The 26827-nt window shown below is 42.0% G+C and overlaps 1 protein-coding gene across 3 annotated transcripts in view; it reads left to right on the plus strand.

Moving 5' to 3' along the window:
* LOC129847116 (receptor-type tyrosine-protein phosphatase beta-like) overlaps positions 1–20726 on the plus strand; it is a 32607-nt gene extending 11881 nt beyond the window's left edge. For 2 of the 3 annotated variants that reach the window (XM_055914923.1, XM_055914925.1), the window contains exons 7-12: positions 626–760; positions 1722–1844; positions 2865–3028; positions 7663–7798; positions 12175–12295; positions 14581–20726. In XM_055914923.1, coding sequence (XP_055770898.1) covers positions 626–760; positions 1722–1844; positions 2865–3028; positions 7663–7798; positions 12175–12295; positions 14581–14603 — 702 coding nt within the window. In that variant the 3' untranslated portion in view covers positions 14604–20726. The remainder of the gene's footprint in view (positions 1–625; positions 761–1721; positions 1845–2864; positions 3029–7662; positions 7799–12174; positions 12296–14580) is intronic. The other variant, XR_008758381.1, reaches the window with a different exon arrangement.
* The last annotated feature ends 6101 nt before the right edge of the window (positions 20727–26827 follow it).

The following is a 26827-nucleotide window of genomic DNA, read 5'->3' on the forward strand; positions in this document are numbered from 1 at the left end:
TCTAAGGACCCCCTGTTAGACCCACACCCTCAGTGGTCATTAGAGCAGGTCAGCTGGAATGTTACAAATTACCTTTAAATGCCAGGAGGGAACTGTATTATCTCTGTGTGGCCTGGCCGTTTTCCTTCAGGTACTTAGAACATATTTCTGTCTTTGTCTCAGAGTGTGAGATGTGGCTGTAGGTCCATATTTCAGACTGTCTTTGTTTCAGAGTATGAGATGTGGCTGTAGGTCCATATTTCAGACTGTCTTTGTCTCAGAGTGTGAGATGTGGCTGTAGGTCCATATTTCAGACTGTCTTTGTCTCATTAGAGTGTGAGATGTGGCTGTAGGTCCATATTTCAGACTGTCTTTGTCTCATTAGAGTGTGAGATGTGACTGTAGGTCCATATTTCAGACTGTCTTTGTCTCATTAGAGTGTGAGATGTGACTGTAGGTCCATATTTCAGACTGTCTTTGTCTCATTAGAGTGTGAGATGTGGCTGTAGGTTCATATTTCAGCATAAACCTGCATTTGCAACACTTACTCCACTGTTATAAGGTTTCAACTTACAAGGCCATCCCAAAATACGCTTTTTGACATGATTGAATGATTGACTGACTGATCCCTATCTGTCTGTTTCAGGGGAACAACTTCCGTCGTGAGTACATCGCCACCCAAGGCCCTCTCCCCGGAACCAAGGACGACTTCTGGAGGATGGTGTGGGAGCACAACGTATACAACGTCGTCATGGTGACGCAGTGTGTCGAGAAGGGACGGGTGAGTCGGAGATTGGGGGTGGGGGGGGGGGGGGGGGCATGACAGATGTGTTTCCATAGTGACTCAGAGAAATACATAGTTCCTATAGAACCCTGATAATGGTCAGTGATCTAAATCATTGAGTACTTGACATATGTCTTGACTGGATTAACTGAACACGTCCTCATTCACATCGACGGGGCTGAAGTGGAGCTGGTCGAGAGTTTCAGTTCCTTGGTGTCCACTTCACCAACAAACTATCATCGTTCAAACACACCAAAAAAGTCGTGAAGAGGGCAGGACAACGCCTCTTCCCCCTCAGGAGACTGAAAATATTTGGCATGGGTTCCCAGACCCTCAAAAAGTAATACAGCTGCACCATCGAGAGCATCCTCACCGGTTGCATCACCGCCTGGTATGGCAACTGCTCGGCATCCGACCGTAAGACCCTACAGAGGGTAGTGAGTACGGCCCAGTACATCACTGGGGCCAAGCTTCCTGCCATCCAGGACCTCTACACAAGGCGGTGTCAGACAAAGCCCCCAAAAAATTGTCAAATACTCCAGTCACCCAAGTCATAGACCGTTCTCTCTGCTACCGCACGGCAAGCGGTACCAGAGCGCCAAGTCTAGGTCCAAAAGGCTCCTTAACAACTTCCACCCCCAAGCCATAAGACTGCTGAACAATTCATCAAATGGCCACACAGACTATTTGTATTGACCCCCCCCCCCCCCTTGATTTGATTAGACATAAAAAGTCTGATATTATTGGAATTTACTTTGAGTGGGACATTTTGGATGGATAGAGGGATGAATGAATGGGGATAGATGGATGGACAAACGAACGAACGGAAAAACAAACAAATGAATAAATGAACGAACTATTCGATAAATAACTCAATCCCTTAATCAACCAGTCAGTCAGTCAGTGAACAAATCAAGAGATGTAATGGTCTAAGCGTGGTATTGTTGTCCCCGTCCAGGTGAAGTGTGACCACTACTGGCCGGCTGACCGGGAGCCTCTGTACTATGGAGACCTGGTGGTTCAAATGCTGTCTGAGTCTGTCCTGGCTGAATGGACAATCAGGGAGTTCAAGATCAGCTATGTGAGTAACAATCACCTCAGAAACAATCACCTCAGAAACAATCACCTCAGTAACAATCACCTCAGTAACAATCACCTCAGTAACAATCACCTCAGTAACAATCACCTCAGAAACAATCACCTCAGTAACAATCACCTCAGTAACAATCACCTCAGAAACAATCACCTCAGAAACAATCACCTCAGTAACAATCACCTCAGTGACAATCACCTCAGTGACATTCACCTCAGTGACATTCACCTCAGTGACAATCACCTCAGTAACAATCACCTCAGTAACAATCACCTCAGTAACAATCACCTCAGAAACAATCACCTCAGAAACAATCACCTCAGAAACAATCACCTCAGAAACAATCACCTCAGAAACAATCACCTCAGTAACAATCACCTCAGTAACATTCACCCCAGTAACAATCACCCCAGTAACAATCACCCCAGTAACAATCACCTCAGTAACAATCACCTCAGAAACAATCATCTCAGTAACAATCACCTCAGTAACAATCACCTCAGATAATATGGCAGCTTCTCTGTTACTGTCACTCTATTGAAAGCTGTAGCCCAACTGAAGAGCTTTCAGTTCACTAGGACGACCTGTTTTTATATAAACCATCAGTACCAAGACATAAAAACTGTTCAATCCTCTAATCGCTTAGATCCTGATCTACAAAGTACATTCTAGACCTGGTGTGGAGGTCCGACTTTATTTAAAAAAAAATGTATTTATATTTTATTTAACCTTTTCTTTAACCAGGTAAGTCATTTAAGAACAAATTCTTATTTACAATGACGGTCTACCCCCGGCCAAACCCGGGACGACGCTGGGCCAATTGTGCGCCGCCCTATGGGACTCCCAATCACGGCCGGATGTGATTCAGCCTAGATTCAAACCGGGGACTGTAGTGACACCTCTTGCACTGAGATACAGTACCTTAGACCGCTGCGCCACTCGGGAGCCCCCAAGAGGGAAATACTCTGCATTTCCTGTCCTGAACATCCCTCATCTGTGTCTCTTCAGGAGGGTCGTCCCAGCTTCCCTCGGGTGGTGAGACACTTCCACTACACGGTGTGGCCAGACCACGGGGTCCCCGAGACCACCCAGTCCCTCATCGAGTTCGTACGGACCGTCAGGGACTACATCGACAGAGCCCCCAGCACTGGAGCCACAGTTGTTCACTGCAGGTAGGTGTAAGGGCCACATCGGAGTGTGTGGAAGGGGAGGTTGTGTGTTTGTGTGTGTTTGTGCGTTTGTGTGCGTGTGTGTGTGTGTGTGTGTGTGTGTGTGTGTGTGTGTGTGTGTGTGTGTGTGTGTGTGTGTGTGTGTGTGTGTGTGTGTGTGTGTGTGTGTGTGTGTGTGTGTGTGTGTGTGTGTGTGTGTGTGTGTGTGTGTGTGTGTGTGTGTTCAAACTCAGGAAACGATGCCAGTGTAGATGTAAACTTAGCGGAGTCAGAGGGTTCGTCTCCCATCAGAAAGAGTTTCCCCCTTGGCAGACATGAGTCAAAGAAAAGACAAGCAGCGTGACTGAGAAAATGTAGTGAGGCCCATTAATAACTGATCAGCTCCATACATTAGACTAGTCCCCTCGCAGGGTTGGGGAGTAACAGATTACATGTAAGGGATTACAAAAAAAACAGTAACTGTAATCCATTACCAGCTAAAATATTGTAATCAGATACTTTTAAAAAACTTGATGATTACTTCGAGGATTACTTTTAAATTTAAAAAAAGATGTTTGCGAGAAAAATAAATATTTGACACTTCTCTGTTTTCTCAATGACATTCAAATCAGCATTGAAAAAAGGCGTAAGTTACGTTTGTTCCGCCTGAGCGAGTCTGACCACAAGTCATAGACCACTATGATGACACACCACATGGGTTTGATGGATTGTGGGAAAAGAGCAGGAATAGGCTTTTGTAGGCTACAGTCCAAGGTGTGTCTTCCAATGGTGCGACTCCTGTCGGCATCCAAAGACTTTCCAACTTGAATAAACGCTTGGAGGTAAGGATGACAGCAGTGGTGTAGTCTACGGCGATACAGATATCACTTATTATTGATGTCTACACAGAGTATTGATGTGAATCACACTGCTGCTCTCACAGTTAGCTATTTGTGCTTTACAGATTGTGGTTGTTGTGGATGTCTGTTCACAAATCTAAATGTGTATTTGAACCCAGTAATAGTTGAATTCAAGAAGTTTAAGCTGCCTATCATTCATTGTTTTTGAAACCAGTGGACAGCCAGTTTAAAATGTGCTCTGGCAACAGCTGCATAGTGCGGATCCCAGCCTATCAAATAAATGTGTGGATTATATTGCTCAATCTAATTCATGCTGATAAAAAATAATAATCCATAGACGTAATGGACTCCTGCTCAAACTCACACACTTTGGATAGACTTAAAGGGGCAATCTGTAGTTGCTACATCCATTTTTTGTATTTATAAATGTATATATAAATATACCCATTGATTCTTGAAGAATATAACTTATAAATGCTTCTTGAGTTTAGTTCAACTGTCACACTCCATCAGAACCCAAAATATAAGCTTGTTTTACTCCAATGTTTGTAAACAAAGTAAATGTAAACAAACACTGTACAGCCTCATAACATGGTTAAAACAATCATGTTGATATTACGGATGGTCAGTCCTTGCATCCACAACTCTGTATATTAATCTGAGAGTGGTTACATTTCTCCAGGCCCCTCCCTCAGCTTTTTACCAAAGGAGATGTGGGGTGTCCATTTTGTTATTGTTTCATCTGTGGATTTGCCCTTTAAACAGCTGCATATTATCAATATATCAAAGTGTCACCAACTAAAAGTTCAACAACAGGCCTGTAGCAAATGCAGCATATGCCATTCATTAATCACATGTAAATGGCACTTTTCAGTAGTGCTCAAAGCATGCCAATTCATGAGAGCAGCATTTATTTTTCAAATCAATGAGCCTAATCAGTCCCCCCATGAAAAATCATCAACGACAGAGTAGGGCTGGCTAATAAGTCCTTCGTTTTGATCGATAAGCAGGGTGTTTGACACTTCCTCTGTCCTTAGTTACTTTTCACAATGAGGGAATGTTTGGCCTCAGGTTAAACAACTAGGCTGATCTATACTTCCATATTTCCAAGTCCTATTCCTGAAGACCAAGGGGTATACAATTTATTGGAATGACTGGAATTCTGATAGACTTTGGTTTTTAATGTATGAACCTGGCTGATGGTGAACTGGACCACCCTCAGCTCAATATAGACAGAAATGAGATGAACCTGGCTGATGGTGAACTGGACCACCCTCAACTCTATATAGACAGAAATGAGATGAACCTGGCTGATGGTGAACTGGACCACCCTCAGCTCTATATAGACAGAAATGAGATGAACCTGGCTGATGGTGAACTGGACCACCCTCAGCTCTATATAGACAGAAATGAGATGAACCTGGCTGATGGTGATCTATACTCCTTCAGGATCAGATCAACAGGAATGTAAAGTTCACAGATAAGCCACAACACACTTTACAGGAAGGAGAAGTAAATAAGGGTCGTTAAGCCACAACACACTTTACAGGAAGGAGAAGTAAGTAAGGGTCGTTAAGCCACAACACACTTTACAGAAAGGAGAAGTAAGTAAGGGTCGTTAAGCCACAACACACTTTACAGGAAGGAGAAGTAAATAAGGGTCGTTAGGCAACAACACACTTTACAGGAAGGAGAAGTAAGTAAGGGTCGATAAGCCACAACACACTTTACAGGAAGGAGAAGTAAGTAAGGGTCGTTAAGCCACAACACACTTTACAGAAAGGAGAAGTAAGTAAGGGTCGTTAAGCCACAACACACTTTACAGGAAGGAGAAGTAAGTAAGGGTCGTTAAGCCACAACACACTTTACAGGAAGGAGAAGTAAGTAAGGGTCGTTAAGCCACAACACACTTTACAGGAAGGAGAAGTAAGTAAGGGTCGTTAAGCCACAACACACTTTACAGCAAGGAGAAGTAAGTAAGGGTCGTTAAGCCACAACACACTTTACAGCAAGGAGAAGTAAGTAAGGGTCGTTAAGCCACAACACACTTTACAGAAAGGAGAAGTAAGGGTCGATAAGCCACAACACACTTTACAGAAAGGAGAAGTAAGGGTCGATAAGCCACAACACACTTTACAGGAAGGAGAAGTAAATAAGGGTCGTTAAGCCACAACACACTTTACAGGAAGGAGAAGTAATTAAGGGTTGATAAGCCACAACACACTTTACAGGAAGGAGAAGTAAGTAAGGGTCGTTAAGCCACAACACACTTTACAGGAAGGAGAAGTAAATAAGGGTCGTTAAGCCACAACACACTTTACAGCAAGGAGAAGTAAATAAGGGTCGTTAAGCCACAACACACTTTACAGCAAGGAGAAGTAAGTAAGGGTCGTTAAGCCACAACACACTTTACAGGAAGGAGAAGTAAGTAAGGGTCGTTTAGCCACAACACACTTTACAGGAAGGAGAAGTAAATAAGGGTCGTTAAGCCACAACACACTTTACAGGAAGGAGAAGTAAGTAAGGGTCGTTAAGCCACAACACACTTTACAGCAAGGAGAAGTAAGTAAGGGTCGTTTTTCTGCCAGAGGACAGCCCATTACTTGGCGGTGACTCTTTCTCCCGACGCGGGTATCGCTCTCAGCTACAGGAGTCTGCCATTCCATCACTGTTGGTGACGTCTAGAGCCTCGACCAGTGAACTCCTGACCCTGACCAGCTCCCGCTTATGTACCAGATGTTAGTTGTGCCGTCAAAGTGGAGAGAAAACTCTGTTAGTACTGGTGTACTGTGTTTCAGTGAAGCACGTGGTGTACTGTGTTTCAGTGAAGGACGTGGTGTACTGTGTTTCAGTGAAGCACGTGGTGTACTGTGTTTCAGTGAAGGACGTGGTGTACTGTGTTTCAGTGAAGCACGTGGTGTACTGTGTTTCAGTGAAGGACGTGGTGTACTGTGTTTCAGTGAAGCATGTGGTGTACTGTGTTTCAGTGAAGCACGTGGTGTACTGTGTTTCAGTGAAGGACGTGGTGTACTGTGTTTCAGTGAAGCACGTGGTGTACTGTGTTTCAGTGAAGCACATGGTGTACTGTGCTTTAGTGAAGCACGTGGTGTACTGTGTTTCAGTGAAGCACGTGGTGTACTGTGTTTCACTGAAGCACGTGGTGTACTGTGTTTCAGTGAAGCACGTGGTGTACTGTGTTTCAGTGAAGCACGTGGTGTACTGTGTTTCAGTGAAGCACGTGGTGTACTGTGTTTCAGTGAAGCACGTGGTGTACTGTGTTTCAGTGAAGCACGTGGTGTACTGTGTTTCAGTGAAGCACGTGGTGTACTGTGTTTCAGTGAAGCACGTGGTGTACTGTGTTTCAGTGAAGCACGTGGTGAACTATGTTCCAGTGAAGCACATCATCCAGCTGGACGGCTATTATGTGCAGCGTCCTGGGTGATGGATTGTGATGGATCGTCATCATTTATCATTACTGTGTGTGTGTGTGTGTGTGTGTGTGTGTGTGTGTGTGTGTGTGTGTGTGTGTGTGTGTGTGTGTGTGTGTGTGTGTGTGTGTGTGTGTGTGTGTGTGTGTCTCAAAGGAGAAATCCTTCAATCAGGATGGAAGCTGTGGAGGCACACCAATTCAATTAAATACCCATATCAAATAATTTTAATATGATTTACCGCAAGTGTATAAATACATGGATCTCAATGGTAAATGTTGTGTAAATTACATCAATCACACTTCTCTCTCTCTCTCTCTTCCCCTTTTCTCTGGCTTTCTCTCTCTCTCTCCGTCCCTATCTCCCTCAGTGCTGGAGTGGGTCGTACAGGGACGTTCATGGTTCTGGACCGGGTCCTTCAACAGCTGGACAGCATAGGAACAGTGGATGTCTATGGCTGTGTGTTTGACCTCCGCCTGCACCGCTCTCACATGGTGCAAACAGAGGTAACGATAGCACAGAATAAAAGTTGCAATTCATTCAACAGAACTGTTTCCATGAGTTGGTACATTTCGATGAGTATAATGAACGTCAATGTTAGCCAGTGATGCCCAGTGGTAATATATAGCCAGTGATAATATATACCCAGTGATAATATATTACCAGTGATAATATATTACCAGTGATAATATATTACCAGTGATAATATATAGCCAGTGATAATATATACCCAGTGATAATATATTACCAGTGATAATATATTACCAGTGATAATATATTACCAGTGATAATATATAGCCAGTGATAACATATAGCCAGTGATGCCCAGTGATAATATATAGCCAGTGATAACATATAACCAGTGATAATATATAGCGAGTGATAATATATAGCCAGTGATAATATATAGCCAGTGATAACATATAGCCAGTGATGCCCAGTGATAATATATAGCCAGTGATAATATATAACCAGTGATAATATATAGCCAGTGATAACATATAACCAGTGATAATATATAGCCAGTGATAATATATAACCAGTGATAATATATAGCCAGTGATAATATATAACCAGTGATAATATATAACCAGTGATAATATATAGCCAGTGATAACATGTAACCAGTGATAATATATAGCCAGTGATAATATATAGCCAGTGATAATATATAATCAGTGATAATATATAACGAGTGATAATATATAGCCAGTGATAATATATAGCCAGTGATAATATATAGCCAGTGATAATATATAACCAGTGATAATATATAGCCAGTGATAATATATAGCCAGTGATAATATATAGCCAGTGATAATATATAGCCAGTGATAATATATAGCCAGTGATAATATATAGCCAATGATGCCCAGTGATAATATATTACCAGTGATAATATATAACCAGTGATAATATATAGCCAGTGATAATATATAGCCAGTGATAATATATAGCCAGTGATAATATATAGCCAGTGATAATATATAGCCAGTGATGCCCAGTGATAATATATTACCAGTGATAATATATAGCCAGTGATAATATATAGCCAGTGATGCCCAGTGATAATATATAGCCAGTGATGCCCAGTGATAGTATATAGCCAGTGATGCCCAGTGATAATATATAGCCAGTGATAATATATAACCAGTGATGCCCAGTGATAATATATTACCAGTGATAATATATAACCAGTGATAATATATAGCCAATGATGCCCAGTGATAATATATAACCATTGATAATATATTACCAGTGATAATATATAGCCAGTGATAATATATAGCCAATGATGCCCAGTGATAATATATTACCAGTGATAATATATAACCAGTGATAATATATAGCCAGTGATAATATATAGCCAGTGATAATATATAGCCAGTGATAATATATAACCAGTGATAATATATAACCAATGATAATATATAGCCAGTGATAATATATAGCCAGTGATAATATATAGCCAGTGATGCCCAGTGATAATATATAACCAGTGATAATATATAGCCAGTGATAATATATAGCCAGTGATAATATATAACCAGTGATAATATATAACCAGTGATAATATATAACCAGTGATGCCCAGTGATAATATATAACCAGTGATAATATATAGCCAGTGATAATATATAGCCAGTGATAATATATAGCCAGTGATAACATATAGCCAGTGATAATATATAACCAGTGATAATATATAACCAGTGATAATATATAGCCAGTGATGCCCAGTGATAATATATAGCCAGTGATAATATATAGCCAGTGATAATATATAGCCAGTGATAATATATAGTCAGTGATAATATATAGCCAGTGATGCCCAGTGATAATATATAGCCAGTGATAATATATATCCAGTGATGCCCAGTGATAATATATAGCCAGTGATAATATATAGCCAGTGATAATATATAGCCAGTGATAATATATAGCCAGTGATAATATATAGCCAGTGATGCCCAGTGATAATATATAACCAGTGATAATATATAACCAGTGATAATATATAGCCAGTGATAATATATAGCCAGTGATAATATTTAGCCAGTGATAATATATAGCCAGTGATACCCAGTGATAATATATAACCAGTGATAATATATAGCCAGTGATAATATATAACCAGTGATAATATATAGCCAGTGATAATATATAGCCAGTGATAATATATAGCCAGTGATAATATATAGCCAGTGATGCCCAGTGATAATATATAGCCAGTGATAATATATAGCCAGTGATAATATATAGCCAGTGATGCCCAGTGATAATATATAGCCAGTGATAATATATAGCCAGTGATAATATATAGCCAGTGATAATATATAGCCAGTGATAATATATAGCCAGTGATGCCCAGTGATAATATATAACCAGTGATAATATATAGCCAGTGATAATATATAGCCAGTGATAATATATAGCCAGTGATAATATAGAGCCAGTGATAATATAGAGCCAGTGATGCCCAGTGATAATATATAGCCAGTGATGCCCAGTGATAATATATAGCCGGTGATAATATATAACCAGTGATAATATATAGCCAGTGATAATATATAGCCAGTGATGCCCAGTGATAATATATAACCAGTGATAATATATAACCAGTGATAATATATAGCCAGTGATAATATATAGCCAGTGATAACATATAGCCAGTGATAATATATAGCCAGTGATAATATATAGCCAGTGATAATATTTAACCAGTGATAACATATAGCCAGTGATAATATATAGCCAGTGATAATATATAGCCAGTGATAATATATAGCCAGTGATAATATATAGCCAGTGATAATATATAACCAGTGATAATATATAACCAGTGATAATATATAGCCAGTGATAATATATAGCCAGTGATAATATATAACCATTGATAATATATAACCAGTGATAATATATAGCCAGTGATAATATATAGCCAGTGATAACATATAACCAGTGATGCCCAGTGATAATATATAGCCAGTGATGCCCAGTGATAATATATAACCAGTGATAATATATAACCAGTGATAATATATAACCAGTGATAATATATAGCCAGTGATAATATATAGCCAGTGATAATATATAACCAGTGATAATATATAGCCAGTGATAATATATAACCAGTGATAATATATAGCCAGTGATAATATATAGCCAGTGATGCCCAGTGATAATATATAACCAGTGATAACATATAACCAGTGATAATATATAGCCAGTGATAATATATTACCAGTGATAATATATAGCCAGTGATAATATATAACCAGTGATAATATATAACCAGTGATAATATATAACCAGTGATAATATATAGCCAGTGATGCCCAGTGATAATATATAGCCAGTGATAATATATAGCCAGTGATGCCCAGTGATAATATATAGCCAGTGATAATATATAACCAGTGATAATATATAGCCAGTGATAATATATAGCCAGTGATAATATATAGCCAGTGGTAATATATAGCCAGTGATAATATATAACCAGTGATAATATATAGCCAGTGATAATATATAGCCAGTGATAATATATAGCCAGTGGTAATATATAACCAGTGATAATATATAGCCAGTGATGCCCAGTGATAATATATAGCCAGTGGTAATATATAACCAGTGATAATATATAGCCAGTGATGCCCAGTGATAATATATAGCCAGTGATAATATCCTCCCCACAGCAGATGAACAATAGTATTGATGTGAATGCTGTCCTCCCCACAGCAGATGAACAGTAGTGTTGATGATATTGATGTAAATGCTGTCCTCCCCACAGCAGATGAACAGTAGTGTTGATGATATTGATGTAAATGCTGTCCTCCCCACAGCAGATGAACAGTAGTGTTGATGATATTGATGTAAATGCTGTCCTCATCACAGCAGATGAACAGTAGTGTTGATGATATTGATGTGAATGCTGTCCTCCCCACAGCAGATGAACAGAAGTATTGATGTGAATGCTGTCCTCCCCACAGCAGATAAACAGTAGTGTTGATGATATTGATATAAATGCTGTCCTCCCCACAGCAGATGAACAGTAGTATTGATGATATGGATGTGAATGCTGTCCTCCCCACAGCAGATGAACAGTAGTATTGATGTGAATGCTGTCCTCCCCACAGCAGATGAACAGTAGTATTGATGTGAATGCTGTCCTCCCCGCAGCAGATGAACAGTAGTATTGATGTGAATGCTGTCCTCCCCACAGCAGATGAACAGTAGTATTGATGATATTGATGTAAATGCTGTCCTCTCCACAGCAGATGAACAATAGTATTGATGATATTGATGTGAATGCTGTCCTCATCACAACAGATGAACAGTAGTATTGATGATATTGATGTAAATGCTGTTCTCCCCACAGTACCAGTACTCCTTCCTCCACCAGTGTGTTCGAGATGTCCTGAGAGCCAGGAAGCTCCGTAGTGAGCAGGAGAACCCTCTCTACCCCATCTATGAGAACTTCAACCCAGACTACTACCGTGGTAAGTCTATACCAAGACTATATATCCAGACTACTACCATGGTAAGACTATACCAAGACTCTATATCCAGACTACTACCATGGTAAGACTATACCAAGACTATATATCCAGACTACTACCGTGGTAAGACTATACCACCATACCAAGACTATATATCCAGACTACTACCATGGTAAGTCTATACCAAGACTATATATCCAGACTACTACCATGGTAAGACTATACCACCATACCAAGACTATATATCCAGACTACTACCATGGTAAGACTATACCACCATACCAAGACTATATATCCAGACTACTACCGTGGTAAGACTATACCACCATACCAAGACTATATATCCAGACTACTACCATGGTAAGACTATACCAAGACTATATATCCAGACTACTACCATGGTAAGACTACACCACCATACCAAGACTATATATCCAGACTACTCCCATGGTAAGACTATACCAAGACTATATATCCAGATTACTACCATGGTAAGACTATACCAAGACTATATATCCAGACTACTACCATGGTAAGACTATACCAAGACTATATATCCAGACTACTACCATGGTAAGACTATACCAAGACTATATATCCAGACTACTACCGTGGTAAGACTACACCACCATACCAAGACTCTATATCCAGACTTCTACCGTAGTAAGACTACACCACCATACCAAGACTCTATATCCAGACTACTACCATGGTAAGACTATACCAAGACTATATATCCAGACTACTATCATGGTAAGACTATACCAAGACTATATATCCAGATTACTACCATGGTAAGACTATACCAAGACTATATATCCAGACTACTACCATGGTAAGACTATACCAAGACTATATATCCAGACTACTACCATGGTAAGACTATACCAAGACTATATATCCAGATTACTACCGTGGTAAGACTATACCAAGACTATATATCCAGACTACTACCATGGTAAGACTATACCAAGACTATATATCCAGACTACTACCATGGTAAGACTATACCAAGACTATATATCCAGACTACTACCATGGTAAGACTATACCACCATACCAAGACTATATATCCAGACTACTACCATGGTAAGACTATACCAAGACTATATATCCAGACTACTACCGTGGTAAGACTATACCACCATACCAAGATTATATATCCAGACTACTACCATGGTAAGACTATACCAAGACTATATATCCAGACTACTACCATGGTAAGACTATACCAAGACTATATATCCAGAGTACTACCATGGTAAGACTATACCACCATACCAAGACTATATATCCAGACTACTACCATGGTAAGACTATACCAAGACTATATATCCAGACTACTACCGTGGTGAGACTATACCAAGACTATATATCCAGACTACTACCATGGTAAGACTATACCAAGACTATATATCCAGACTACTACCGTGGTAAGACTATACCACCATACCAAGATTATATATCCAGACTACTACCATGGTAAGACTATACCAAGACTATATATCCAGACTACTACCATGGTAAGACTATACCACCATACCAAGACTATATACCCAGACTACTACCATGGTAAGACTATACCAAGACTATATATCCAGACTACTACCGTGGTAAGACTATACCAAGACTATATATCCAGACTACTACCATGGTAAGACTATACCACCATACCAAGACTATATACCCAGACTACTACCATGGTAAGACTATACCACCATACCAAGACTATATATCCAGACTACTACCGTGGTAAGACTATACCAAGACTATATATCCAGACTACTACCATGGTAAGACTATACCAAGACTATATATCGAGACTACTACCATGGTAAGACTATACCAAGACTATATATCGAGACTACTACCGTGGTAAGACTATACCACCATACCAAGATTATATATCCAGACTACTACCATGGAAAGAATATACCACCATACCAAGACTATATATCCAGACTATAGATATAGGTCTACCAATATAATTAGAATTACAAGCACGGACAGACGGCTGTAAGCCTACCAATAGAACTACCATGACTGGAACGGACAAAGCCAACATGGCAGCTGGTCCCCCCCACCGGAGAACATTGACTTGATGGCAATGTCCCGTTCTAGTATGTCTAACTCTATGGCTTTAATCACTGTTCCATTTTGAGTCACTAAAACGATAATCCCCTAAACCTTCTAAACGACTTAGTCATACAGAAGGGTACATTTAGTACACGTGTTTGACATAATATGTGACTAAATGTGCCTTTATTTTGTCTTACTCTCTTCAGATTTTGTGTACACGGGACGCTAAAGACAGTTCCTCTCCACACAACTGAGTGAGAATGAAAAGCAGGGAAGAATCTGTTCAGTACCACCAGACCGCCAGTCTGTCACCACTAAAGGACTATAGACGGGGGTCCTTTATTTATGTTTGATACACTGTTGGTTTAACCTCTCAGGATGTCTATTTAAAATGGAGCAGATCGACGTCTGGAAATATTGACGTTACGTTCACTCATACCTGAATCTTAGTTTGCATTCGATGAGATATATGTGATTATATTGTTTTGCACCTACTTGTAAACGCTTCCAAGAAACAGTATTCTTAAACTCATGTTATTTCAATATTAGTAATGTCTGATGAAAAGACAAAAGGAACTGATATAAACGTAGATATAATGATTCTTATTCAACGTAACAGATTAAAAAAAAGATGAATGAAAGCTATCAGGCGAAGCAATAAATGGGATTCTATGAGGCGTAGCTACGTCACAAAGCATTATTATGACGAGGCTTGACCACCTAAAAACCTCCCCTGAAGGAACCTTCCCTGCATCCTAAGTGGCACCCTATTCTCTATGGGCCCTAATCAAAAGTGGTGCACTATATAGGGAATAGGGTGCCGTTTGGGTACAAAGCCCCTTTCTGTATAATATATTCTAAATCGTAGTTGCTGGTTTGTAGTTAAAACTGTTTTAACCCGGAGCAGACAGACAGACAGCTAGCTGTCTTGAGAGTAGCTCATCACAATGCTGTCTATATCCTTGTGTAAAGTAGCAGATCGTCTGTACAGTTGGTTGTGTTGTGAATAGTCCTCTTATCGTTAAACATAGCGTCAGTTCATGTTGTGTGTGTGTGTGTACCATTGAGATTGTACAGTAGAGCCTGGAGGAGGGAACAGCATATAGTTTGCATAAGTACGCCATCTCAGCTACCTGTTTTCTAGGGCGAAGGGAACACTCTACTGGAAAACAAACGCCATCTCAGCTACCTGTGTTTTCTAGGGCGAAGGGAACACTCTACTGGAAAACAAACGCCATCTCAGCTACCTGTGTTTTCTAGGGCGAAGGGAACACTCTACTGGAAAACAAACGCCATCTCAGCGACCTATGTTTTCTAGGGCGAAGGGAACACTCTACTGGAAAACAAACGCCATCTTGTATTCGGCTGTCTCCGAAAGAGGTGGTAACCTTTTTTCCGTGGTCTTTCAAACCAAGATGGAGGGAGTGTTCATGAGAGGGACTGTATGGGTTTTGTACATTACCTTCCTCAAAACATGATGTTGCATTTCTGTTCATCCTTTTGGCATAAAACTAGGCTGATGGATGTGTCTGTGAACATACGAGCGGTGATCTTTCTATGTCATGTTGAACTGAGCGGGAGATCCCTTCAACTGAATCTCAGCTGGCCGGCTTCCTGGTCTCAACAGGAGAAGGTCTAGAAGTAGGACGAAACCAAAAACAACTGAAGAAATTACACACAATAAGCAATACTGGCCAAATCCTGCTGAGATCCTGGGGATAAAGTGAGAGAATTGAATAAAATGTCAACATCCTGACCCTGTGAGAGGTCTGCAGTGGCCAAGACACTGACCTTTCCAGACTACAGGTTTGGGACGTGGCATTTTCTCTGTCTGAGCTTCTCTGAGCCCCAAGCCACGGAAACAAAGACTGAGCTACAGAAGAGACCGTGTTGGTTGGCATTCTTCCCATTGTTACTGAAAATATTGCAGATCTTCAGAAGCTCTCATTACGTTAGTATTTCAAAATCAATCTGTATCTACATATAAATAGTACGTTCAGATTGAATCTTCTCTCCAACGGCTCCCATTATGTTAGTGTCTCGACAAAAATCACATATTTATTTTAACTTTGTTGTTCAATTTAAACATGAAAATACTAGCTTTAAAACATAAATACTAAGAGAATCATTTTCAGGGTTCTGACTCCTCCCCGTAGTATCAGATGGAACACATTCTGACTCCTCCCCGTAGTATCAGATGGAACACATTCTGACTCCTCCCAGTAGTATCAGATGGAACACATTCTGACTCCTCCCCATAGTATCAGATGGAACACATTCTGACTCCTCCCAGTAGTATCAGATGGAACACATCCTGACTCCTCCCAGTAGTATCAGATGGAACACATTCTGACTCCTCCCCATAGTATCAGATGGAACACATTCTGACTCCTCCCCATAGTATCAGATGGAACACATTCTGACTCCTCCCAGTAGTATCAGATGGAACACATTCTGACTCCTCCCAGTAGTATCAGATGGAACACATTCTGACTCCTCCCAGTAGTATCAGATGGAACACATTCTGACTCCTCCCAGTAGTATCAGATGGAACACATTCTGACTCCTCCCAGTAGTATCAGATGGAACACATTCTGACTCCTCCCAGTGGCAGGGATATTGAATTTCCTGTTTAGTCCTATTCCCCTCTTCACAAAAAAATGCGGGCATTCGTCATTGCTTTTGCACCAAATGACCCCACACAGCAAGTAAGGCAATGTATACAGTATTATGTAGAGTAGAGCACCAGTCTCTCAGGCTTGACCCTCTCACCCCTGTCCTCCCCTATAAGCCTAAAGGTCATATCATAAAGAGATTGTCTCCAGATAATACAGTACAGAAACATCAACTCTCTCCATCTGTTCTCCTCCCTGCTGGGAGTTGAGTGGATTTAATAGTGTGTTAAGCTCCACTGTGGATTCCTCAAAAGTTTTTCATTACAGAAATCTATATCAATCCCCCATCCCTCCTGTCAAACTAATACGCTCTTAGATCCCCAATGACCCTCTGGAACACATCTCTCTGAGTTCCACCAGAGTATGGCTCGTGCCCATACAGCAGCTAGAACTTACTGTGAAGGCGCTTAGCTACCTGATGAATGTTCTTCCAACGTTTCTGTTTTGCTGTTACATGGCTACTACGTCGCTCACCAACCAACAGTTGAGGTGCAGGAGGAAACCTTGTAACCGAGGCCTTTAGAAAGAAACACGGAGATTAGGGACAGAGGTGTTGGAGGCAAATCAGAGGAAGGAACTGTCTTTAACAGAGAAGTCACGGTGTAAGCCTGCCGTATTTATCATTTACAGTATGTATCATTTACAGTAGGTGTCATTTACAGTAGGTATCATTTACAGTAGGTATCATTTACAGTAGGTATAATTCCACATGACCTATGGGATGGTTGTGCATCAGGAATATGAGCATAACTTAAACTAACTGAAAGAATGTTCCCTAGCCTAGAATGTTCCCTAGCCTAGAATGTTCCCTAGTCTAGAATGTTCCCTAGCCTAGAATGTTCCCTAGTCTAGAATGTTCCCTAGCCTAGTATGTTTCCTATTCTAGAATGTTCCCTAGCCTAGAATGTTCCCTAGCCTAGAATGTTCCCTAGACTAGAATGTTCCCTAGCCTAGTATGTTGCCTAGCCTAGTATGTTCCCTAGCCTAGTATGTTCCCTAGCCTACTATGTTCCCTAGCCTAGAATGTTCCCTAGCCTAGTATGTTCCCTAGCCTAGAATGTTCCCTAGCCTAGAATGTTCCCTAGCCTAGAATGTTCCCTAGTCTAGAATGTTCCCTAGCCTAGTATGTTGCCTAGCCTAGTATGTTCCCTAGCCTAGTATGTTCCCTAGCCTAGAATGTTCCCTAGCCTAGTATGTTCCCTAGCCTAGAATGTTCCCTAGCCTAGAATGTTCCCTAGCCTAGTATGTTCCCTAGCCTAGAATGTTCCCTTTCATTTAAAAGTAGAGAATGATCTTGTTTCTTTTCCTCTGTTTGTTTTTCATAATCATCCTGCTGGCAATGGAGGAGAGAGGTGTTGATGTATGTTCCTAAATGGTTTCTAACTCTGTTTCCTGTCTCTTAATCTGTTTCCTGTCTCTTAATCTGTTTCCTGTCTCTTAATCTGTTTCCTGTCTCTTGTTAATACGATGAGGTAATCTGCCAACTCATTACGTTCAGCACATAGTTAACTATGAACCGTTCCTCCCTCTGGAGAACTAGGGTTGTATTAATTAATCACTTATGCAGGCTGATGTAGGCTGCGTCCCAAAAGGTAAGGCACCCTATTCCCTATATAGCGCACTATTATTGACCAGAGCCCATAGGGCTGCGGTTAAAAGTAGTGTACTATGTAGGGAATAGGGTGCCATTTGGAGCACACAGCCATAGAGTGATTAATCATAGGAGTAGTATCTCTCTAGAGCAGTATCTTACTCGGTGAGCATACTGACAAAATAAGGAAGCCTTTTCCAAGCCAGAGCGGACCAAAGGGCAGGAGCCTGTGAGGCAACTTAATGTACTAGTACACCCCCTGGACAGGACACTAGTCTGTCCGACTATACTGGTGTAGATTAATGTACTAGTACACCCCCTGGACAGGACACTAGTCTGTCTGTCTATACTGGTGTAGATTAATGTACTAGTACACCCCCTGGACAGGACACTAGTCTGTCTATACTGGTGTAGATTAATGTACTAGTACACCCCCTGGACAGGACACTAGTCTGTCTGACTATACTGGTGTAGATTAATGTACTAGTACACCCCCTGGACAGGACACTAGTCTGTCTGACTATACTGGTGTAGATTAATGTACTAGTACACCCCCTGGACAGGACACTAGTCTGTCTGACTATACTGGTATAGATTAATGTACTAGTACACCCCCTGAACAGGACACTAGTCTGTCTGACTATACTGGTATAGATTAATGTACTAGTACACCCCCTGGACAGGACACTAGTCTGTCTGACTATACTGGTGTAGATTAATGTACTAGTAAACCCCCTGGACAGGACACTAGTCTGTCTGACTACACTGGTGTAGATTAATGTACTAGTACACCCCCTGGACAGGACACTAGTCTGTCTGACTATACTGGTGTAGATTAATGTACTACTACACCCCCTGGACAGGACACTAGTCTGTCTGACTATACTGGTGTAGATTAATGTACTACTACACCCCCTGGACAGGACACTAGTCTGTCTGACTATACTGGTGTAGATTAATGTACTAGTACACCCCCTGAACAGGACACTAGTCTGTCTATACTGGTGTAGATTAATGTACTAGTACACCCCCTGGACAGGACACTAGTCTGTCTGACTATACTGGTGTAGATTAATGTACTAGTACACCCCCTGGACAGGACACTAGTCTGTCTGTCTATACTGGTGTAGATTAATGTACTAGTACACCCCCTGGACAGGACACTAGTCTGTCTGACTATACTGGTGTAGATTAATGTACTAGTACACCCCCTGGATAGGACACTAGTCTGTCTATACTGGTGTAGATTAATGTACTAGTACACCCCCTGGACAGGACACTAGTCTGTCTATACTGGTGTAGATTAATGTACTAGTACACCCCCTGGACAGGACACTAGTCTGTCTATACTGGTGTAGATTAATATACTAGTACACCCCCTGGACAGGACACTAGTCTGTCCGACTATACTGGTGTAGATTAATGTACTAGTACACCCCCTGGGCAGGACACTAGTCTGTCTGACTATACTGGTGTGTCCGACTATACTGGTGTAGATTAATGTACTAGTACACCCCCTGGACAGGACACTAGTCTGTCTGTCTATACTGGTGTAGATTAATGTACTAGTACACCCCCTGGACAGGACACTAGTCTGTCTATACTGGTGTAGATTAATGTACTAGTACACCCCCTGAACAGGACACTAGTCTGTCTGACTATACTGGTGTAGATTAATGTACTAGTACACCCCCTGGACAGGACACTAGTCTGTCTATACTGGTGTGTCTGTCTATACTGGTGTAGATTGTATATCTGATTGCGTTAACATATTGTGACGAGCAGAGGTGTCACAACCCAACAACTGTCACGTGACCTACACCTACAGGGAAGAGCTGTGCTTCTCTGTCTCATTGTGTTGCACTGGATCAATGTGAATGACTGTATACAATGTTATGTTGTAAATATGCCTGGTTTTGTAACCCATGTTTATCCATGTGTATTGGTTGGTATGATAAGCTATGTGTTATGCATGTAAGTAAAAAAGCTAAACATTGTTTTGAATATATGATTACATTAATAATGCCAAGAATATGCAACCATGTTAAATATGTTAATCATGTATAATAAAATAAGAATATAGATACATCTAGTGGACATTTTGAATGAGATATTCCACATAATGCAGTATAAACATTTTGTTTGTAAAAAAAATGTAAATTCCCAACAGCAATTTAGCTTAGAAATGATGTGCAAGACGTTATTTTACTTCATTTAGAGAGGATAGAGCCGGCATGCTAGGACTGAATATCCTGGTAGGACTGAATATATCCTGGTAGGACTGAATATATCCTGGTAGGACTGAATATCCTGCTAGGACTGAATATCCTGGTAGGACTGAATATATCCTGGTAGGACTGAATATCCTGCTAGGACTGAATATCCTGGTAGGACTGAATATCCTGGTAGGACTGAATATCCTGCTAGGACTGAATATCCTGGTAGGACTGAATATATCCTGGTAGGACTGAATATCCTGCTAGGACTGAATATCCTGGTAGGACTGAATATATCCTGGTAGGACTGAATATCCTGCTAGGACTGAATATCCTGGTAGGACTGAATATCCTGGTAGGACTGTGTGCCTGGTAGGACTGAATATCCTGGTAGGACTGAATATCCTGGTAGGACTGAATATCCTGGTAGGACTGAATATCCTGGTAGGACTGTGTGCCTGGTAGGACTGAATATCCTGGTAGGACTGTGTGCCTGGTAGGACTGTGTGCCTGGTAGGACTGAATATATCCTGGTAGGACTGTGTGCCTGGTAGGACTGAATATATCCTGGTAGGACTGAATATATGCTGGTTGGACTGAATATATCCTGGTAGGACTGAATATATGCTGGTTGGACTGAATATATCCTGGTAGGACTGAATATATGCTGGTTGGACTGAATATCCTGGTAGGACTGAATATATTCTGGTAGGACTGTGTGCCTGGTAGGACTGAATATATCCTGGTAGGACTGTGTGCCTGGTAGGACTGAATATATCCTGGTAGGACTGTGTGCCTGGTAGGACTGAATATATCCTGGTAGGACTGTGTGCCTGGTAGGACTGTGTGCCTGGTAGGACTGAATATATCCTGGTAGGACTGTGTGCCTGGTAGGACTGTGTGCCTGGTAGGACTGAATATATCCTGGTAGGACTGAATATATCCTGGTAGGACTGTGTGCCTGGTAGGACTGTGTGCCTGGTAGGACTGAATATATCCTGGTAGGACTGTGTGCCTGGTAGGACTGTGTGCCTGATAGGACTGAATATATCCTGGTAGGACTGAATATATCCTGGTAGGACTGAATATATCCTGGTAGGACTGAATATATCCTGGTAGGACTGAATATATCCTGGTAGGACTGTGTGCCTGGGTAACCTGCACTGATCTTACAGAAGGCATTACCCTGAATCTGTCAGTGAGAACCTTAGAGCTGCTCTGTGTGTAGAGAATGGCCCTCTCTAAGACAGCTCTGTGTGTAGAGGGGCCCTCTCTAAGACCGCTCTGTGTGTAGAGGGGCCCTCTATAAGACAGCTCTGTGTGTAGAGGGGCCCTCTCTAAGACAGCTCTGTGTGTAGAGGGGCCCTCTCTAAGACCGCTCTGTGTGTAGAGGGGCCCTCTCTAAGACAGCTCTGTGTGTAGAGGGGCCCTCTCTAAGACAGCTCTGTGTGTAGAGGGGCCCTCTCTAGGACCGCTCTGTGTGTAGAGGGGCCCTCTCTAAGACCGCTCTGTGTGTAGAGGGGCCCTCTCTAAGACAGCTCTGTGTGTAGAGGGGCCCTCTCTAAGACAGCTCTGTGTGTAGAGGGGCCCTCTCTAAGACAGCTCTGTGTGTAGAGGGGCCCTCTCTAAGACAGCTCTGTGTGTGGAGGGGCCCTCTCTAGGACCGCTCTGTGTGTAGAGGGGCCCTCTCTAGGACCGCTCTGTGTGTAGAGGGGCCCTCTCTAGGACCGCTCTGTGTGTAGAGGGGCCCTCTCTAGGATAGCTCTGTGTGTGGAGGGGCCCTCTCTAGGACAGCTCTGTGTGTAGAGGGGCCCTCTCTAGGACAGCTCTGTGTGTAGAGGGGCCCTCTCTAGGACAGCTCTGTATGTAGAGGGGCCCTAAAACTGTCTTAAAACATAATTCCACTTTGACATTATGGGGTCTTGTGTTTCGGCCTGTGAAACAAAATCTAAATGTAATCCATTTTAAATTCAGGCTGTAACACAATAAAATGTGGTAAAAGTCAAGGGGTGTGAATCCTTTCTGAAGGCACTGTACATCAACTCAATCTGAAATGTTCTTTCTACAACGCCTCACTTTTACAGTTTGAACAGAGCCCTTGATCACAGAAATAGTACTGAGTGATTGAAGTGCACCATCACGTGTGTGTGTGTGTGACGTCGTTCACACACACTCCAATCCACTGGCTTCAACCTAATGTGGATTTGTGAATGAGTGTGGGGAGGGATGGCTGTTTCTTACATACCCCAACTCCCCCTGAGACTCCCACAGAGAGTTCAGGTCAGAGCCATGGTCCACCATTTACTAGTGTCCCTAGACCGGTTGGAGGGTTAAGTGCCCCCCTGCACAACGATAGACTTTTCATCTTGTTGACTCTGGAATTCGAACCGGCGACTGTTACTGCCCCAACGCTCTAACCTCTAACCTCGAGGCTACCTGACATCCTGATACAAGCTGACCCTACACAGACAGTGTAATGACGATGCATTCTACAATTTCATTATTTAATTTTTTAAAGATCTGTCTTGGTCCTCTTCCACTGCGTCCCAAATAGCACCACAGTACCTACAGTATATACAGCAATGAACTACTTTTGACCAGAGCTCTATGGGTCCTGGTGCTTTCACTTCTACACCTCTCAAGGGTCTGTCTCTCTCTCTCTCTCTCTCTGTCTCTCTCTTTCTCTATTCTCTCTCTTCATATTCTCTCTCTCTCTCTATCTCTCTGTCTCTCTCTCTCTCTCTTTCTCTATTCTCTCCCTTTCTTCATATTCTCTCTCTCTCTCTATCTCTCTGTCTCTCTCTCTCTTTCTCTATTCTCTCTCTCTCTTCATATTCTCTCTCTCTCTCTCTTCTCACCCTCTCTCTCTGTCTCTCTCTCTCTCCCTAAGCTTTCTCTCTCTTTTCTTTTTCCTACTTCAATTCCACCCATCAGGATACCTGGCAGTGGTTATTTAGAGGCCTGTAGAACCTTTGACCTCTATAATCAGGATACCTGGCAGTGTTTATTTAGAGGCCTGTAGAACCTTTGACCTCTATAATCAGAAAACCTGGCAGCTGTTATTTAGAGGCCTGTAGAACCTTTGACCTCTATAATCAGGATACCTGGCAGCTGTTATTTAGAGGCCTGTAGAACCTTTGACCTCTATAACCAGGATACCTGGCAGCTGTTATTTAGAGGCCTGTAGAACCTTTGACCTCTATAACCAGGATACCTGGCAGCTGTTATTTAGAGGCCTGTAGAACCGTTTGACCTCTATAATCAGGATACCTGGCAGCTGTTATTTAGAGGCCTGTATAACCTTTGACCTCTATAATCAGGAAACCTGGCAGCTGTTATTTAGAGGACTGTAGAACCTTTGACCTCTATAATCAGGATACCTGGCAGGTGTTATTTAGAGGCCTGTAGAACCTTTGACCTCTATAATCAGGATACCTGGCAGTGTTTATTTAGAGGCCTGTAGAACCTGTTGACCTCTATAATCAGGATACCTGGCAGTGCTTATTTAGAGGCCTGTAGAACCTTTGACCTCTATAATCAGGATACCTGGCAGCTGTTATTTAGAGGTCTGTAGAACCTGTTGACCTCTATAATCAGGATACCTGGCAGTGCTTATTTAGAGGCCTGTATAACCTTTGACCTCTATAATCAGGATACCTGGCAGCTGTTATTTAGAGGCCTGTAGAACCTTTGACCTCTATAATCAGGATACCTGGCAGCTGTTATTTAGAGGTCTGTAGAACCTTTGACCTCTATAATCAGGATACCTGGCAGCTGTTATTTAGAGGCCTGTATAACCTTTGACCTCCATACAGATAGTCAAGTGTGGAAACAATCTAATAGAAATGGAAGGAGATTCACTAGGCCTCGGGATTCATAGATTCCACACACACAGACACATACACGAATGCATGCACACACTCACACACGCCCTACCCTTCTGTCTGAGCCAAAGCTACATCCTTTAATCCCGTTTGTCAGAACAAGGTATTTCCGATGTGGATTACGGTGGTGGTTTATACCATAGTTCCTCCTCCCTCTCTGCACCAATCTCCCGCTGATATGATTCAGGGAGGCATTAGTACCATTTCATCTCTAATCTCTATTTTGTATGAGACGTGATTCATGTGATGATTTGAGGCACTGCTTGTTAACGGTTGGAATGAGGAATAGGGTTTTAGATCTGAACACGTGAATTACCATAATTTGACAAACTAAAACGGTTACCTGACAGGTCCTCTTTACCGTTGGTCTTAATTTGATAATTACATGGATTTAAATAGATGTGTAAAGGGTTCAAGGTCAGAGTCTGATCAAATATAATGTCTGTCTGGGAGTCCTTTCTTTTAACCTTCTCATTCTCTGAAGGTAATTCTCTTCTCATTCTCTGGAGGTAATTCTCTTCTCATTCTCTGAAGGTAATTCTCTTCTCATTCTCTGAAGGTAATTCTCTTCTCATTCTCTGAAGGTAATTCTCTTCTCATTCTCTGAAGGTAATTCTCTTCTCATTCTCTGAAGGTAATTCTCTTCTCATTCTCAGGAGCTTTCATGAATAACACTTGACTTGTTCAGTGGTTGGGGAACAACACTTGCCTGGTTCAGTGGTTGGGGAACAACACTTGACTTGTTCAGTGGTTGGGGAACAACACTTGACTGGTTCAGTGGTTGGGGAACAACACTTGACTGGTTCAGTGGTTGGGGAACAACACTTGACTGGTTCAGCGGTTGGGGAACAACACTTGACTGGTTCAGTGGTTGGGGAACAACACTTGACTGGTTCAGTGGTTGGGGAACAACACTTGACTGGTTCAGTGGTTGGGGAACAACACTTGACTGGTTCAGTGGTTGGGGAACAACACTTGACTGTTTCATGGATTGGGGAACAACACTTGACTGGTTCAGTGGTTGGGGAACAACACTTGACTTGGTCAGTAGTTGGGGAACAACACTTGACTTGTTCAGTGGTTGGAGAACAACACTTGACTGGTTCAGTGGTTGGGGAACACCACTTGACTGGTTCAGTGGTTGGGGAACAACACTTGACTTGTTCAGTGGTTGGAGAACAACACTTGACTGGTTCAGTGGTTGGGGAACAACACTTGCCTGGTTCAGTGGTTGGGGAACAACACTTGACTGGTTCAGTGGTTGGGGAACAACACTTGACTGGTTCAGTGGTTGGGGAACACCACTTGACTGGTTCAGTGGTTGGGGAACAACACTTGACTTGTTCAGTGGTTGGAGAACAACACTTGACTGGTTCAGTGGTTGGGGAACAACACTTGCCTGGTTCAGTGGTTGGGGAACAACACTTGACTTGTTCAGTGGTTGGGGAACAACACTTGACTGGTTCAGTGGTTGGGGAACAACACTTGACTTGTTCAGTGGTTGGGGAACAACACTTGACTGGTTCAGTGGTTGGGGAACAACACTTGACTGGTTCAGTGGTTGGAGAACAACACTTGACTGGTTCAGTGGTTGGGGAACAACACTTGACTGGTTCAGTGGTTGGGGAACAACACTTGACTGGTTCAGCGGTTGGGGAACAACACTTGACTTGTTCAGTGGTTGGGGAACAACACTTGACTGGTTCAGTGGTTGGGGAACAACACTTGACTGGTTCAGTGGTTGGGGAACAACACTTGACTGGTTCAGTGGTTGGAGAACAACACTTGACTGGTTCAGTGGTTGGGGAACAACACTTGACTGGTTCAGTGGTTGGGGAACAACACTTGACTGGTTCAGCGGTTGGGGAACAACACTTGACTTGTTCAGTGGTTGGGGAACAACACTTGACTTGTTCAGTGATTGGGGAACAACACTTGACTGGTTCAGTGGTTGGGGAACAACACTTGACTGGTTCAGTGGTTGGGGAACAACACTTGACTGGTTCAGTGGTTGGGGAACAACACTTGACTGGTTCAGTGGTTGGGGAACAACACTTGACTGGTTCAGTGGTTGGAGAACAACACTT

Source organism: Salvelinus fontinalis, unplaced genomic scaffold (assembly GCF_029448725.1).
Source record: "Salvelinus fontinalis isolate EN_2023a unplaced genomic scaffold, ASM2944872v1 scaffold_0711, whole genome shotgun sequence".
Taxonomy (NCBI): domain Eukaryota; kingdom Metazoa; phylum Chordata; class Actinopteri; order Salmoniformes; family Salmonidae; genus Salvelinus; species Salvelinus fontinalis.